At 38.5% G+C, this 15790-nt stretch overlaps 1 protein-coding gene across 15 annotated transcripts in view; it reads right to left on the reverse strand.

The window, feature by feature from the left end:
• Positions 1-15790, reverse strand: part of ROCK2 (Rho associated coiled-coil containing protein kinase 2) — a 78038-nt gene that overhangs the window by 11590 nt on the left and 50658 nt on the right. For 10 of the 15 annotated variants that reach the window (XM_083729832.1, XM_083729837.1, XM_083729830.1 and 7 more), the window contains 16 exons: positions 14869-14917; positions 13467-13602; positions 13257-13348; positions 12826-13072; positions 12449-12555; positions 11500-11659; positions 9784-9944; positions 8329-8513; positions 5903-5972; positions 5224-5327; positions 4921-5107; positions 3461-3554; positions 3262-3356; positions 2687-2866; positions 2129-2279; positions 1666-1842 (listed from right to left, as the gene is read on the reverse strand). In XM_083729832.1, coding sequence (XP_083585958.1) covers positions 1666-1842; positions 2129-2279; positions 2687-2866; positions 3262-3356; positions 3461-3554; positions 4921-5107; positions 5224-5327; positions 5903-5972; positions 8329-8513; positions 9784-9944; positions 11500-11659; positions 12449-12555; positions 12826-13072; positions 13257-13348; positions 13467-13602; positions 14869-14917 — 2195 coding nt within the window. The remainder of the gene's footprint in view (positions 1-1665; positions 1843-2128; positions 2280-2686; positions 2867-3261; positions 3357-3460; positions 3555-4920; positions 5108-5223; positions 5328-5902; positions 5973-8328; positions 8514-9783; positions 9945-11499; positions 11660-12448; positions 12556-12825; positions 13073-13256; positions 13349-13466; positions 13603-14868; positions 14918-15790) is intronic. The other 5 variants (XM_083729831.1, XM_083729842.1, XM_083729843.1 and 2 more) reach the window with 1 other exon arrangement.

Genomic DNA, 15790 nt, shown 5'->3' on the forward strand with positions numbered 1-15790 from the left:
CTCAGCTTTGTGTTACCAGTAGTCCCTGCTCTTCCCATAGAAGATATCTGCCTAAGGAAAGTTTTACAAAAAAACAAAACCTAGTCTCTAAATGTCATGTTTCAGATCAGAGTTTTCAGATGTTCAACGTGTAAGGCAGTTGTGACAAGAGGATGGACCAACCCAAAGGTATCTATTACTTTGCTCTCATAATGTTAGAGAATGTATTGTTCCATCACCTCTAGTTGATTACCTTTCTGATTTATTGTACCATTACATGGGAGCTAGGAAGCCCTTGCCTAACATATCATAGAAGAAAGCAGGCTACCAAAACTGAGTGAGAGAAGCAGTGCCAAAGCAGCAGCAAGTACTCAGCTTAGTGTCTTTTGTGTAGAGAGTTGGCAGTGAGACTGTGAATGTATGCTCACATACCTGCACAGTCAGTACGTGAATTTAGAGCAACAGCAAGCCAAAGGTTGGGGCACTGATTTCTGAAATGGGCCTAAGTCACCTAGTTATTTCACTGGCTGATGAGCCCCTTTGAATGTGTAACTTAAGATACCTAGATTTGGCATTGTAGATGATCTCGAAGCACACACCCTTTTAAGATCTTCCATATCATTTTTCTTCCTAAATTAAAAAAAAATTCCAGTGCACTTTCACTAGAGTGATTAATTCAGGATTGATTCATCATTTGTCTTTTAATATATAATAATTAAATATAATTGATAACAGTCAATTTCTCAATGTAAGCATCTTCTTTTTTTTAGCTTACTGAAGGGAGGAATATATGTGCAATTTGATAAACAGAAGCCACAATTTCCAAAAGTGCCATTTGAGAAACAAAATCCACAAATGAAAAGAATGTCACTCAACTTCCACTTTTAACTAACAATTCCTGTCAATGAATCAACTTAAGTTTGCAAGTGTGGCTTTTGCCTCCTAGGATGGGTCAAGGAAAGGGTTAAAATGGGTGTGATGTGATTGGCCAGTGAGAATGCAAGGGGGGAGTAAAAGAGTGAGAGGTTTTGAAAGTCAGTTGAGGTTTGGGAGTTGAGAGTTGAGGCTTGGGTGTTGGAGAAGGAAGAGGGAGGCTTAGGTGTGGGTTGGCAGAGTTGTATTGTGAGAGGGTGAGAGGAATTGTTAGGTTGAGTCAGATAGATAGTTGGGAATAATTCACTTTGAAGTTGTTAGGAACTAAGATTAGGAAACTGACAACTGAAAAATAAACTGTAACCATACGCTTGTTCCTGCATTTAAAAATAAACTTGATTATTTATGTTCACAACTGTCTGGACTCCGTGTGTCCCTGTGAGCAGCGGGGTGGTGGCAGCGAAGAAAGCTAACCGCAGTGGTGGCACAGGGTCAATAGACCATTAAACGTCTGGGGGCCCTGTGTGATCGCCACAGCAAGCCCTAATTTTCTTAGCAGCAACTTGGAGAAAGGTGGAAGGGGCTGTTGCTAAGGGGAAAGATGCATACTGCATGCATATGCCTCTAGAGTATACTTAATTAGGAATACAATCAGTGGCTACTTTAGATTAAAAGGGCCACTTTATTCTTCACTTAGCAACTTCATTCTTCATGCAGCACAACTATATTTGATTTCAACTGCTTGCAATGTTAGTAATGAAAGTTCAGAGGAGCAGCAGCATTCCATCACTAAATGGTTTGTAGGAATGTCACCTGGGCTGTCAGGTTCTGAAGGGACTTCTACAGAAGACGCCGATTCCTCCTCTGAGTCAGAATCAGAGTTGATAAACACACGAGAACTGGAAGGCTTAGTGGCAATACTGACAGAGGTAGAAGAGCGTTCGTAGGTAAAAGACATTGACTCCATAGTGTGGGATTGAGTAATATGAACTGAGAACCCAGCATGATAGGGATAAAGTGCACAAAAAGTTAATGACAAAAGAGCTTTAAAAACATTTACTTCTTCAGTTATAATGGAACGGAATAGCTTTAGGGGGGTAATAATAACTATATTCTTCACATTTCAGAAGGTGCTAAAAGGTCAAAATGTTAGTGGCAAGAAGGTAGGTGAGAAAATTACATTGCTAGCAACTTTTGGAAACTATGGAAAGGAATCAGTTTAAACACTGGATTTTTGTGACAAAAGATAAGTGTGCTAATGAAGAATGAATCTTACCATCAGCATCTGCTTCCCCTGAGCCACATGGCATACTGGTACTGTCAATGCGTATTGACTGCAGCTGTGAGCGAAGCTGTTCAATGTCACTATCTTTGCTGTCCAGAGCCATCTGCAATTCTATTCGTATCTGGCTCTCTTCCGCTATTTGCTATAAAAGATTCAAAGAGCACAAATCAAACCTCATCTTATTATTAAATATTTCCCACCTTATATAATCTGGCTTACAGGATTTTCTTGGCATGCTTATTGGAAGAGCATTCTTTTAATTTTAATCCCCCTGGATGATGGCAGGAGGAGAATATGTAACCTTATGAAATAGCACATTTGGGCTACAAAAGCTCATGCAAAGAGAAGAGGAACAAGAGACTAAGGGCAGTAGGACTGCTGCAAAGGTTTTAGGAATACAAAGGTAGATTCAACGATTGGAAATATTTACAAACTCTACAAGGTCTGTCAACTTTTGAAACATTCTTTCAGATCAAATTCTCTTTCAGCAATTTATTAATCCATTAAGCAATTTATTGTTGCCAGATACATCTGTGTACAGGTACTTACCGCTTGCATCTCATTGATCTCCTTCTGATATTTGATCATCATCTGGGATAAATTTTCACGTTCAGACTTCAGCTCCATGTGCAGTTTCCTGTTCTCCTTTTCTTTTCTTCTAACATCAGTGTCTGCTCCTCGCTGGATAGGATTCTTACGGTTCATCACTTCAGCTAACTTATTTACAGCCTGGTGGAGGGAGATGCACAAGAAGAATAAACAGTTACCTTAGGATTACAGAATCAGATGTTTCTGCAACCCACAATTACAGCACTTTGAGTTTTCTACTTGATGAAAATATAATACATTCTACACTGAGCTTGGAAGCTGTCATTACCAAAAGGTTCAAAGATTTTAAAAATGCTTGTCCTAAGTTTTGATCCACAAAGCCAAATAAACTATAGTTCACCAATAAAGTTTTGAATAGTTTGAACAAGGAAGGGATCAGAGAAATGATATTATATTAGAGTCTAGTGCTATAAACATTTACAGGGCTTATTTTATTTGCTTTTCCTGTAGTATTTTCTCTCATATATAATGTACAGTGATAATAAAACTCCTCCTCCCACAGTTTCATACTTTACCTGTGTTTTCATTGTTCGTTCATAAGCTAGCTGTTTCTCATATTGACTCTTAAGCACCCCTATATCATTTTCCTCTGCGTTCATTTGGGACATTCCTGCAGATGAAAACAGACTCACTAATATTTGCAAGGTGAAAAAATAATAGACTCTGATATAAAATAAGTTACTTATAAAAAAACAACAACCCCACAACACTCACGTTCTAGGACTTCTTTGAGCTTGTTGTTAAGTTCTTCTTTTTCATTTGCAAGATTTGCGACATCACTTGTGAGCGTCCTATTAGCCTCTTCAAGCTAAAATGAAGTAGAAATTTGTTACTCTTTGGCTTGAAAAATAAACCAGAAACCTGTTCAATTATGAGTTGATACTGCTGGGATTAGGAGTTTGTAGCTACTAGAAGAGCACATGAAGGAAGTTGCGTAGAAGGAGACAAATATGTTTAAGAATACAATAGTGAAAAAATCTAGTAAAGGGAGCTTTACACTACAGGAAGAAAAGGCCAAAAAGCTGCAGAAAGTTTAAAAACAATCAAGGCAAGGTTCAAAAGCAAGACAAATAATAGGTTGGGTTCACAGATGAACACAATTTGCAGTAGTTGAATACTGGTCACCATTCATGAGCCAGAAGAGGAAGAGTATTAGACCAGAAGAATCTTTAAATCTTTAATTCCTATACAATGTAGCTACAATTATGTATTGGGCTACAGAAGAACTGAAAACCAATGTGAGTTGTTTCGTTCAGTTTTTATGTAATGTAAGCCAAAACATTGTACAAACACATGGGCTTCTGAAAGGGAAAATTTGCTCTCCCTCTCATCTTGCTGCTGAGATGGACTTGGTGTTTTGTCCAAACCTGAGCTTATCCTTTTCACACTCTTCATTAACCACAAGCTGTAATCAATGTTTGTTCTATGGGCTTACAGCGGGAAGAGCCACATGCCTGGGTTTGGACGGCATGCTAAACCAGGGGTGGGGAACCATACGGCCTGCAAGGCTGCTTTGGCAAAGCTAATATGGTCAGTTGTGGTGCAAGTAAAAATCTGGCTCAGCCAAAAGGGAGCAACTGTTTTGCAGGCACAAACTGTTCAGCTGATTGCCAAGCACAGCCACAGGGCCAGAGGAAGAACAAATCAACTGCACGTTTGCCCTAAGTCATGTTTTGCTTTAGCGTTACAAGCAAACTGGATCTTATGTAACAAGGTTCAGGACTGCTTATTGGAGCTCATTTTACTATCTTTTATAGCAGCAACCAATACTCCTTAGGAGAGAGAAATCAAGGACCCCAGCTACTGACTAGTCAAATTACACCTTCAAATTATTCAGTACTGAAGTATCCATGATTGCAACATGACAAAATTATACTCTGTGTAATTAGTGGGTACTGTCTGAATAGATTTACTTCTCAGGAAGCTGAAATGAACTGTGGTAACTGCACTTTTCCACCCAGGTGGAAAATCTTATTCTGAGAAACATTTTCTCTGAGCAGTAAACATTTGTTATCTTTATTGTGGAACACATATTGCCCAAGAAATTTCCAAGTTACTTACTGATGTTTTCTGCATCAACTCAATATGGCTTTGGTTTGCAGGGACTAAATCATCATGCTGAATGAGTTTGTGTCCAAAATCAAGAACTCTTGCGGAAACATCAAACTACTTACTGATCCTATTGTGGCATCTTTCTCAGCAAGTTCTTGCTTGTGCCTTGCCATCATCTCTTTAATCTCCAACTCTTTCATGATCTTCTCCTTCTCTAAATCAGAGTATTGCTCTTCGGCGATGGAGCGAGCCAACTGTTCTGAGTCAGCTTTTGTTAATGTTATCTCCAGTTGTGCGGCCAAAGAGTCTCTACAAAGAAATGATAAACTATTATTGTGGTTGAAGAAATTATTTCTATCATTTCTGAATTTCAAATAGTGGTATTCTATCGCGCATGGCCAAGAATCAAACAGCCAAATTATCACCTTTCATCTTGCAACTCTTGCATTTTTTGTTGTATATCTTTACCAAGTTTGGCCTTCTCCTCACACTCTTCTTTTAATTCCCGAACTTGCGTTTTATAGAGAGTCTGAAATTTTAAAAAGGGAAACTGATGTAAATACTGTGGGATGGGTTCAGTCACCTGAACGGAAAAAGTCCCGTTAGAAGGTTCATTTTGCCTTAACATCTACAGTATTCAAGATGTGGAATCTTGCAAGAACAGGAGCAAGTGTTCACAATGAACAGAAACTAATCAGTTGCTGGCATTATCAGGAGTGAGGGCTACGAAAAAGCCCTACTCAAACTAGAGCTCTAAATGTAACCAACAAATATTGTAGGTCATATCCCTCTCTCATAATTGCCTTGTCCCTCTAAGGTAGCAGCTCACAATGTGCTATCTCTGCAGTTCACTCAGGGTACAAAGATAAGGCAATTTACTTTGATTCCACAGAAATTACATAGTGTTAATATGCTACTATGAAGCATATTTAAAATGCAAACCATGTTAAGTAATAAGAAAACTACCCTCATGATTGCAAACCTACTAATTTCCATTGGGGAAATGTGATATTTACACCTCAGTGAGATGGCTACAAACCCCTAGAAAAATGCCTATGCTACACTTAATGAATGGAATAATAACAATTGCAATGCAGTACATACCGAAAAATATTGTTCTGCTTCTAGTTGATCCTGAAGCTCTTTCATCTGTGCATCCGCATCTTGTCGTTCCCTGTTAGAATAACATGTACTTATTTTTAAAATAATATGGTTCTTCTGATTAACGGTGCTCGCACACATGATTAAATTGGATTTTCTACTGCCAGACTGTTCGCCTTTCCTTGTAGTCCATAATGACAGCAGGGCAGAAGAGAACTGTTAAGAAATCCTGTTTATTTGAATTCAGCTTTAATGATCATTCTGTAATGTGCACTGCAACGTATCTGATGTGAGAAGCTTTCTGTCTTGTCTACTGAAAGTTGATTTAGTTTTCTTCAGGTTAAGAACAGTTTCAGGTTAAGAACAGACCTCCAGAACAAGTTAAGTTCTTAATCTGAGGTACCACTGTATATATAATACAAGCCAGTAGAAAGCTTGTGTGTACCTTGGATACAGTGTATCCAAAATTGCTCCAAAGGGCATCAAAATTCCCTGGCACTAGTGCACACTCCACCTCAGGTTGGAGGCCATCCTAAATTTGCCTAGCAGCACTTTTCTACAATTATCTCACTCGCTAATAAAAATACCTAGAAGCAGGAAGAAGCTGGCAGGGAGAAGCAGGAGGGACTAGAGCACAAACCCTGTAGCAAATATCCTTCTCTCAAGAATGAGCTCACTATGAAAAAGTGAAGAGTTCACAGCAGCTCACCTGTCACTATGGTAATCAGGCCTACCATCATTTCTTTCTGAAGCCTTTCATCTTTTCCAGAACATTAGAAAATTTATAATTAAAAATAAATTAATTTTCCTTTAGAATGGACAAAATGTTTAAGGCAAGGTGTCCATATATTTACTCCCCCAACATAACTTCCTAAAACTGTTAACAGGAAGATTTTAATGGAAGACTATGTACAGAATTAGCTTATTAGAATTCTTGTACACTGAAGGCTAGCAAGTTCTGAGCTGTACATTGGGAGTACAACTCTCAAACACAAGCGAGATGCATTTCTGCCTCTTGGAAGGCCCTGCCATTGTCACAAGAGAAGGAAGGATTCAGTGCCTTATTTGCTTGTGGCCATCCTCTTGTTGGCAGATCAGCAGAATATAAGTTCTTAGTATTTAAAGTAACAATAACAAGTTAATAGAACATGTACTCATTTAAAGATACAGTACTATTTTAAAGTAATCTGATAAGCCTGTGCCTTTAATGATATTGTAATAAACTTAAATACCTTTATTAAATATCTGTATCTGAAGTGGCTTTGTACTACACCTTTACCCCACAGTAACCAGGTGATTAAATTAAACGGGAGAGATAAAGTGGTACCTCTGGATGCGAATGGGATCCGTTCCGGAGCCCCGTTCGCAACCTGAGCAGAACACAACCCGCATCTGCACGTGAGAAGGTCGTGATTCGCCATTCTGTGCATGTATGTGACATCATTTTGAGCGTCTGCGCATGCGCAAGCAGCGAAACCCGGAAGTAACCCGTTCCGTTACTTCCTGGTTGCTGCAGGACGCAACCTGAAAAGATTTAACCTGAAGCATCTTTAACCCAAGGTATGACTGTATGCAAGACTGAATGGTGCAGCGCAGCAGGTTTAGAAGTACCACTGGAGTGGGAGTTGAGTTTTATTATTATAAATACTCTCCCACAAGGACCTTGCTCTATTTCATAAACAATATATCAGGGAGATTATGCCCCATTCATATGCACCCACAGCAGTGTGGCCACTGCTGACAACTGCTTTGACAAGGTAAGATCTCCATACTGAAGTGGTTTCTGCAGCAACTAAGCTGCTGCATGTACATTCAAAATGGAGAATAAATGAAATGGGGAAAATCTGAATACTAATGCATGTTCTGGTACTTCTTAATCTTTCAGGGTGACCTGAAGAACAACAAGATTACCTGCCTCATTGTATCCTCAATTCTTTACCAGACCTTTGTCAGTTTAGAATCAAGTCTTTGTTACGCATTTGATCATGTTATGTGTGGCCCCAAACTCTCCAGTTTAGCCATGTTCATGAAAGTTGTGAATCCTCAGCAACTACAATGGAAGAGATCACTAAGATCATCAAGAGGATGACTGTTAGTTGCCTCCCGTGTTTCAGACGTCTGACTGGTCTCAACTAGAAGTTGGCAGCCATCGTTGCTTCTGCAGTTCAGGCATCTCCTGAATTCATTTTTAAGCCACCAGGCCTATGAACCAGCTTAATTCTTCTTCTTTTTTTAATGGCATTTAAATCACCCTGATATTTCATATACTAGTATAGAAATACTCTTATAAATAACATTAAGGGAAGTAAATGTCTGTCTGTCTGTCTGTCTGTCTGTCTGTCTGTCTGTCTGTCTATCTATCTATCTATCTATCTATCTATCTATCTATAGTGGTAAGAATAAACATTCCAATTGTAGAATTTGCTTACTTTCTAAGTTCGTTGTTTTGCTTCTCCAAGCTGAGTTTTATTTCCAACAGATGATTGTTTTCCTGCTTTAGTTGTTTTTCCGACATTTTCAGTGCATTGACATTCTGTGTTTGCATCTTCAAGTCATTTTGTGTCAGAGAACGCTTTTGTGTTTCTTGTTCTATTTTTAGTGTCAGGTTTTCAACCTACAAAACAAATGGATTCCTTTATACATAAGTATGTTTTATGTACAAATATTCATAAAAGTAACAATACCACTGTGCTCACTTTGTTTAAGTGTGTGTTTGAAGGTAAAATGGGGACAAAGTCTGTCTTGCCAAAGCTACTTTGAAGAGCAGGTAAACATTCATTACGTGTCACTAGCAGATATTTCTGCATCCACCATGGAAATCACTTTTTAAGACTGATTGAACACCGAAAGATTGAAGAAAAAGAAAATATATATAGCTCAAAACCTTTTCAGAGTAATAACGTCCGGAGAAGGAAGGTATCACCTCTAACACTCTCTCCACAACCAAAGGAAATTAGTTTTGAGAAAATCAACCACACTTAAAAGTTTTCAAAACATCTTGTACAGCCCTAACTTATATTATTAAAAATCATTAAAAGGCTGCTATCCTATGCACACAGAGCTAGAAATAAGCTCAACTAGACACAGTGGTACTTACTGATGTTTAAACATGCATACAATTGGGGCTGTAAGACTACAATTTTAATCACACTCACACGGCAGTAAATTCTACAGGTGAATGAGACTTCCAAAGAACACTCTTACTTGTGTCACTGTTTATACCAACACATCTTTACATAGGGCAAATGAAACTGCAATAAATGTCCCATATATATTTCAAGTAACCTACACAGGGGATTAAGATGTAGATTCAGTACAGTACTTGGTTTGGATAAGGCCAGTGCTTTTCCCCCGAAAAAAAATGCTTAGGGGTACTCTCATTTTGACTCAAGAAAATCACCATTTTATAGTTCAAATCAGGAAAAATACAGTAAATGAACAAAAGTATAAAGATTCATGTTTTGGGGTATGTGTACCCGTGTCCCCCCCCAGAAAAAAGCACTGGATAAGGCACTTCTAAACATACACTGAGGTGTAAGCCTTCCTGCATCCCTGATTTTTAGTCTTCTCCCAATGCAGCACAACACCTACCCCAGCTTTTCCATGGAGTTCCCTGATCCTCAGGAATGGCTTCTCAGGGCACAATGTTTCATTGGGCAGGAGAGCCAAAGTGAGGGCATATAACGATGCATGTTAATTATTTGAGTTTAAGCAAGCTATTTGGTTACTATACCTCATCTCACGCTTGTTTGTGATAAAGAACTAAGGTAAAGAAGCTAAACAGAAACTTGGTACAAAATACCACTGATGGGTGGGGGAGCCTTATGTAGACCTAACCAGGAACAACACTTAAATATATTGCAAATTTCCTCTTTAATACTTACGTTCTCACTTAATCTATCCTTTTCCTTTAGCAACTCATTTATTTTCTGTTGCGACTGCTTCAAGTCACAATCCAACATGGAGCACCGCTTCTCTACTTCTAATAAGCAGTTTTCCACTTTTAATTTTAAAACTCTTTCTTCCGAAAGCTTCTTTTCCATTTCTGTGAAGCAAAAGAGAAACAAACGCATCACCGCCATTTAATGTAAGAAAGTTAATATACAGTTTGACACTGAAAATAAAGCTGACAGTGAAGGACCAGCATAACAAAAATCCTCTTAAATTAGACAAAAAAAAAAAAACTCTGAAGAGCCTATTTGTCAAAGACTTTTCAGTTCTACCCAGCCAGCTTGAACAAGAAATTTAAGTTACATAAGCAGATCTCCTCAGCTTCAATTTACTGTCAAATTTCTGCTTCCTACTCAAAGACACGTTCATTTACTGTCTACCCATATTCACTTTTGTGAAAGTGAGATACACTTTTTGATGCATGACTGCCCACCAGTTTTATCTATCTTTTATCTTTGACTAGACAGTTCTGGAAACTTCTGTACATTCCAGTAAAACATCAAATAAATTCATTAGTATTGTTAAGAGCATGAGATTTATTTCTAGCAAAATTTAGATGCAAAAAAGTTTTTTCTTTCTTTCCCAAGCTATTCAATGCCTGTCTTAAAAGTGGTAAGATGACCTAAATTATCTGGGTACGACTGACCTCAATTCTGTCAAAAACATTTTAAATGCCACCCTTGCTCATCCTTTTGTTGTTGTTGTTGACAAAACATAAAATGTCAGACGCATTCAGAGGCACCATTATGCAATTTGTAAGACCCTTAACAGCAAATTCTGTGATTGCCTGTTCAGTCCCATTGGGTCGAATCCAACCAAGTCACTGCATGAGCAAATTACTTCTGCTTGTGCCACAGAACTTCCCTCCCGCTTCTGCACCCACACCTACCTATCTGCCCCAGAGGGTTGGAGGAATCCAGAGAGGAAGTTCCATTGTGCAGGCGTTAGTTGTTCCACTCACACAATGATTTCACGGAATACAACCCATTGGGTTCAATGGAGGCTACTCTCAGGGATGTGATCACAGAACTGCACACTAAGACGTATGGATTGCTGAACATATGTACAGTGGTACCTCTGTTAAGAACTTAATTCGTTCCGGAGGTCCATTCTTAACCAGGAACCGTTGTTAACATGAGGCACGCTTTCGTTAATGGGGCCTCCCGCTGCTGCCGCGCCATAGGCGCGTGACTTCCGCTCGCATCCCGGGGCAAAGTTTGCAACCAGGAGCACCTACTTCCAGGTTAGCAGAGCTCATTACCCAAAGCGTTCGTAAGAAGGACGGTACGTAACCTGAAATTCCACTGTAAATATGACAGCCACAGTGCCCATGTTGTCCCTGCCTCTGACCAAACCCCCATTACCAAATAGGAGTTCTGAAGCTAAACCGTCTTAGTTTATACTATGCCAACACAACTAACTTGTGCTAATAAAGTTTTAAATTCTGATTAGCCATTGTGTATGGTGGCTAGAGAATTGGACTTATACGGGGAAAATCCAGTTCCATCTCCACTCAAGTATGAAGCAGTCTAAGCCAAAGTACAGAATTACTGTGAGGTGAAAATGCTGCTGTGATTTCCTTGAAGAAAGGATGTGATATGAATATAATAAATAAATGAAGTTATGAGTGTGTGACATTAAATGCTTACCTTTCATGGCTTCAGATTTGGCTTCCTCAATGGACTTATAGCTATTATTTTTGTCTGCTAGTCGGGCTTTAGTTGCCTTATGTTCATTTTCTTCCTGCTCCAAGTTCTGCTGCATGACCTTAAGCTTGTACGTCATATCTATCTCCATGTTGCTCTTCTCCTGTTAAGTAAACACACAAAAATGTAATTGCTTGACTATAATCCCACTAGTGCCATAAACCAAAAATATGCAATCTGATTGGAATGCCTGTTCAGTCATTACAATAAAAATATAAGCTTCGATTCACATTTCTGACTTTGTCTTGGTCTTCGCCCAATAAAAGACTAACCTTATGGCACACATTCATTTGGAAACAGGATGTTTATTAGAAGTGCTGTACATCACCCACCCCATCACAGACCAATAGAAACTAGTGTTGCAGCATGAGGAACATCTTCTGAGATAAAAACTTTCTGATTCTTCAGCATCGCTAACTGGCTAGCAAGATTAGCTGACATTCTTGGAACAGAAGCAACATGACAATCTCAACACTCTTCACACATCCCAAACTCCATATCCCCCATTCCCTCCATTTCTCAGCTTTCATCAAATAATTATTTGCATAATATATATCACAGCTGCCCTAACCTAAAGTTATCATCAACTTTTACCACTAGAAGACAAAAGCTGCAAGAGATGGTCCTTAGCAATTGCTTCAGACTTAAAGCCAGCATAGAGGTCACAAACTAAACAGGATATGGTGAAAACAGGGCATGATACATTCACAGAAGAACACTGCCAAACTCTCACTGGGGAAACCCAGCCAGATGGGCGGGTTATAAATAATGAATTATTACTATTATTACTATTGCTGCTGCTATAAAAGGAATTATGAAGATCAGAATGCCACAAGTACTATATTTGCTGCATTAAATCAATAAACAACATTCAAATATCTGAGTTGTTTACCTTTTCCAGATCTGTGAATCTGTCTTGTAATTGTCTTTTCTCTGTCTCCATTTTAGTTAATATAGTCTTTCCATTTTTTACTTCTTCCTCCAAACTAGATACTCGGCCTAAAAAATGTTGGAAGAGGTCAACAAGAAAAAGAACGTTAGCCATGTGTGGCATTAAAATGCAAGGTTTTATGAACTGTGATTTAAACAAGAAAATCTATCTTCCAGATGCTTTGATGGTGTCAGAATAATTAGCAAGAAAATGTTACCACTTTTTGATCAATTAAATGGAGGGACAATAGTAATTTTACTGAGCATGTCAATGAAACCCGAATTAAAACAAGGGCAGTTATGCAACACTGAATATTTCTAGCACACTAGTTCTCATACCCTGTAGATCACTGATAATCTCCGAGCCATGTGTTCGGTCTCTTCTTTCAGATTCTAGAGCTGACTGGAGATTGAGGAAGTCCTTCTCAAGTCTCAATTTAGTATTCTCCAGCACACAGTTCTTATCCTGCAAATCTCTGTTATTAGCTTCCAGCTGCTGAATCTGCTTTGTACTTTCGGTCTGGTTTTTTCTCAGCCTGGCTGCTGTGTCAGACTCCGTGCGCAGCAAAGCATTGGCTTCGTCCAGCTATTGAACCATGAAGAAGTTTCAGAGTTAACTCACCAACCAAAAACGGTCAGCTTTTAAGTATGTTCAAGATAGTATTACTGCAAGCAAAGCATTTCATCATCAATTTTTTAAAAAATAAATGACAATTCTAACTTAATCCCTCAGATTTTGGGCTTAATTTACAAATAGAAATGTAATTTACCTGTCTTTGTAGTTGAATGATTTTTTCATTGGATATTTGAGAGTTCTGATTCCTCTTTTTCAAATCTTCAAGTTGATCCTTTAAACTGTTAACTGTAATAAAGACAGTAAGTAAGTTAAACACAAAAGCCTTTTACAAATTCCAAGCACCAATAACACAATGTTGTTCAACATGTTCAGCAATGGCTCTTCAAGATTCTGGTTCACATACCATCATTTTCTAGATTACGTTTTTTATCTGCCTCATGTTCTGCTTTCCGCTGATATTCTGCATTCTTGTGCTGGAGAAGAGCTCTCTCTCTTTCCAACTGTCTTAAGGCAGATTCTAGGTTTTTTCTTGAGGTTACCTGGTAAGAATAGATGGAATATTTCTCTTTTAAGAAATTGGCTGAAGGATGAAGGCACTTTTCTGAAGTTACAACACAGAGCCTATCAAATCTAATTAATGCTCTAACAACTCAAAATGTTTCTCATTTGGCTACAGTAAATATGCTACATAATGTTCAGCAGATGTGGGCACACAAATTCACTAACAACCACAAAATTTCCAAACGGCAAAACAGTCATGCAGTTTGGGATCTACAGTGTGGATCCAAAGGCCCCTCAGGCAATCAGAAGGGAACTACCCATAGTAGCCTCTACATCCATACCATTTCATGGATAGTTCTTCAGGTGGCACAGTGAGCTAAAATGGGGGGAAGGGACTGGGAAAGCCCAACTCTACTGTTACAACTCCATGCTTCAAAACTCTAGTACAAAGTCTATATATCTGGCCCAAATTTAAAATGCAATTCATATCATATTGAAACCAGCAACAAAATTCCCTAGTCTCATGGATACAAATTAAGGTTTGGTATAGGCCCCTTTATACATGAATTAGATATAACTGATTACCCGAAATTAAGAGCTACACTGTGGGTCACATTACTTCTTCACTACCCCCATTCCCCAATGTCCACACATTAAGCATAGATTTCTGCAAGCTGGTGGAAATACACATCCTCCAGGAATAAATTGATACTCCTGAGAGACTGGAGATAATATTTATACTGGTTGAATGCACATCCACTCTAAATGAGTTGTGATTTCAGACCTCCCCCAAATGCGTATCAGACTCTGAGGAGCACCAAAATGGATTTGTGTGTTGTATTGGCAAGGCTGTTGGGTTCATATGTTGGAAACCTGAATTCAAACTCTCACTCAGCCATGAAGCTCCGTAAAAGGCCTTAGGCAAAACACTCTTCTTTCAGTATAAGTAACCTCAAAGGTAAGGCATGAAAACCCCATGTAAGCTGCACTAAGTTCCTTAGAGGAAGTGTAAGATGTAAAATATGGTGAACACAAAAAGCAAAACTCTATTCATCTCCTCTGGAAACTATCTGCAATGTAATACAATCACTGATCACATATTAAGCCGCTTATTAATATTGAATATGGGTGCGAGAAATGTTATCTCTTTTTATTCTACTAAATACTGTTGGGGTAGCAACTGCCACCTCTATAGCACAATTTCACTAATTTGTCCAATGGTATACCCTCATCACCTATCAAAAAAGATTGGCTAAAACATTCAGAGACAGAATGGAAAATATATAAAATAGACAATACTTTACCTCCTCATCCAATTCCTTCATTATCTTCTCTATGCGATTAGTAATAGCTCTGGGAAAGTGTTAAAATAAATATTAAGTGGAAAGCACAGAATAATTGACAAGAAACAGAATAATTTCCCATTTGCTACTGTAAATCTTCTATATAGGAAAGGTATTCCACCAGTGAGATTGTATGTAACTTAACAGCAACCAGCAAAGTCAAAATTATATATTCTCCTGGTGCCTCCAAAATTTCACATTGACCTGCTTCATTTACAAGGTTAAGCCATGATTTATTAAACCATGGTTTTACTGCCTGAGCCCTGGCCAGTGGTTTAACTATGGTTTGCTTATTGATAACAAACCATACTGAAGTTTTTGCTTCTTATTAGCTTATGTATCTTGGTTTCTTTTAACTATACCTAGGTGCTACATGCAAATCTTTCCTTAACCATGGTTTGTTTGACCATCCCATTTCCAGTCTTTTGCCAAAGACAAAGGCATAAGAAGGTGGACTGTGGAACATTTCATTTGTTAAAACAAATCATGGCATAATATTATATGTGAATGATGCCACTAGATTAATAAACTATGGGACATGGTAGTCATGCAAAAACTAACCAAGCAAGGTCAGGTAGCAAGAGGCCTACAAAATAACAGCTGCTTTTTGGTATACGTTTATACAACCATTCAGCCAGAACTTTATAAATGGACATGTGTTATAAAACAAAGTGAGGGAAATACCAAAAAGAACCAATGCATGGTGTGATTCATTTTGTTAGTTTTTTTGTTAAACTGAAAGGATTAGGGTGGTTTGTAGAGACAAGAGGGATGGCTAGTTGTTGATATGGAAGGCAACCACAGCCCTCACCCTGCCCCCACAAGCAGGGATCTGCTGGGCCCTATGGGAATCCTCCACCCTGCAAGTGAACTGAGCCCTCAG

Source organism: Podarcis gaigeae (assembly GCF_964106915.1).
Source record: "Podarcis gaigeae genome assembly, chromosome: 3".
Taxonomy (NCBI): Eukaryota; Metazoa; Chordata; class Lepidosauria; order Squamata; family Lacertidae; genus Podarcis; species Podarcis gaigeae.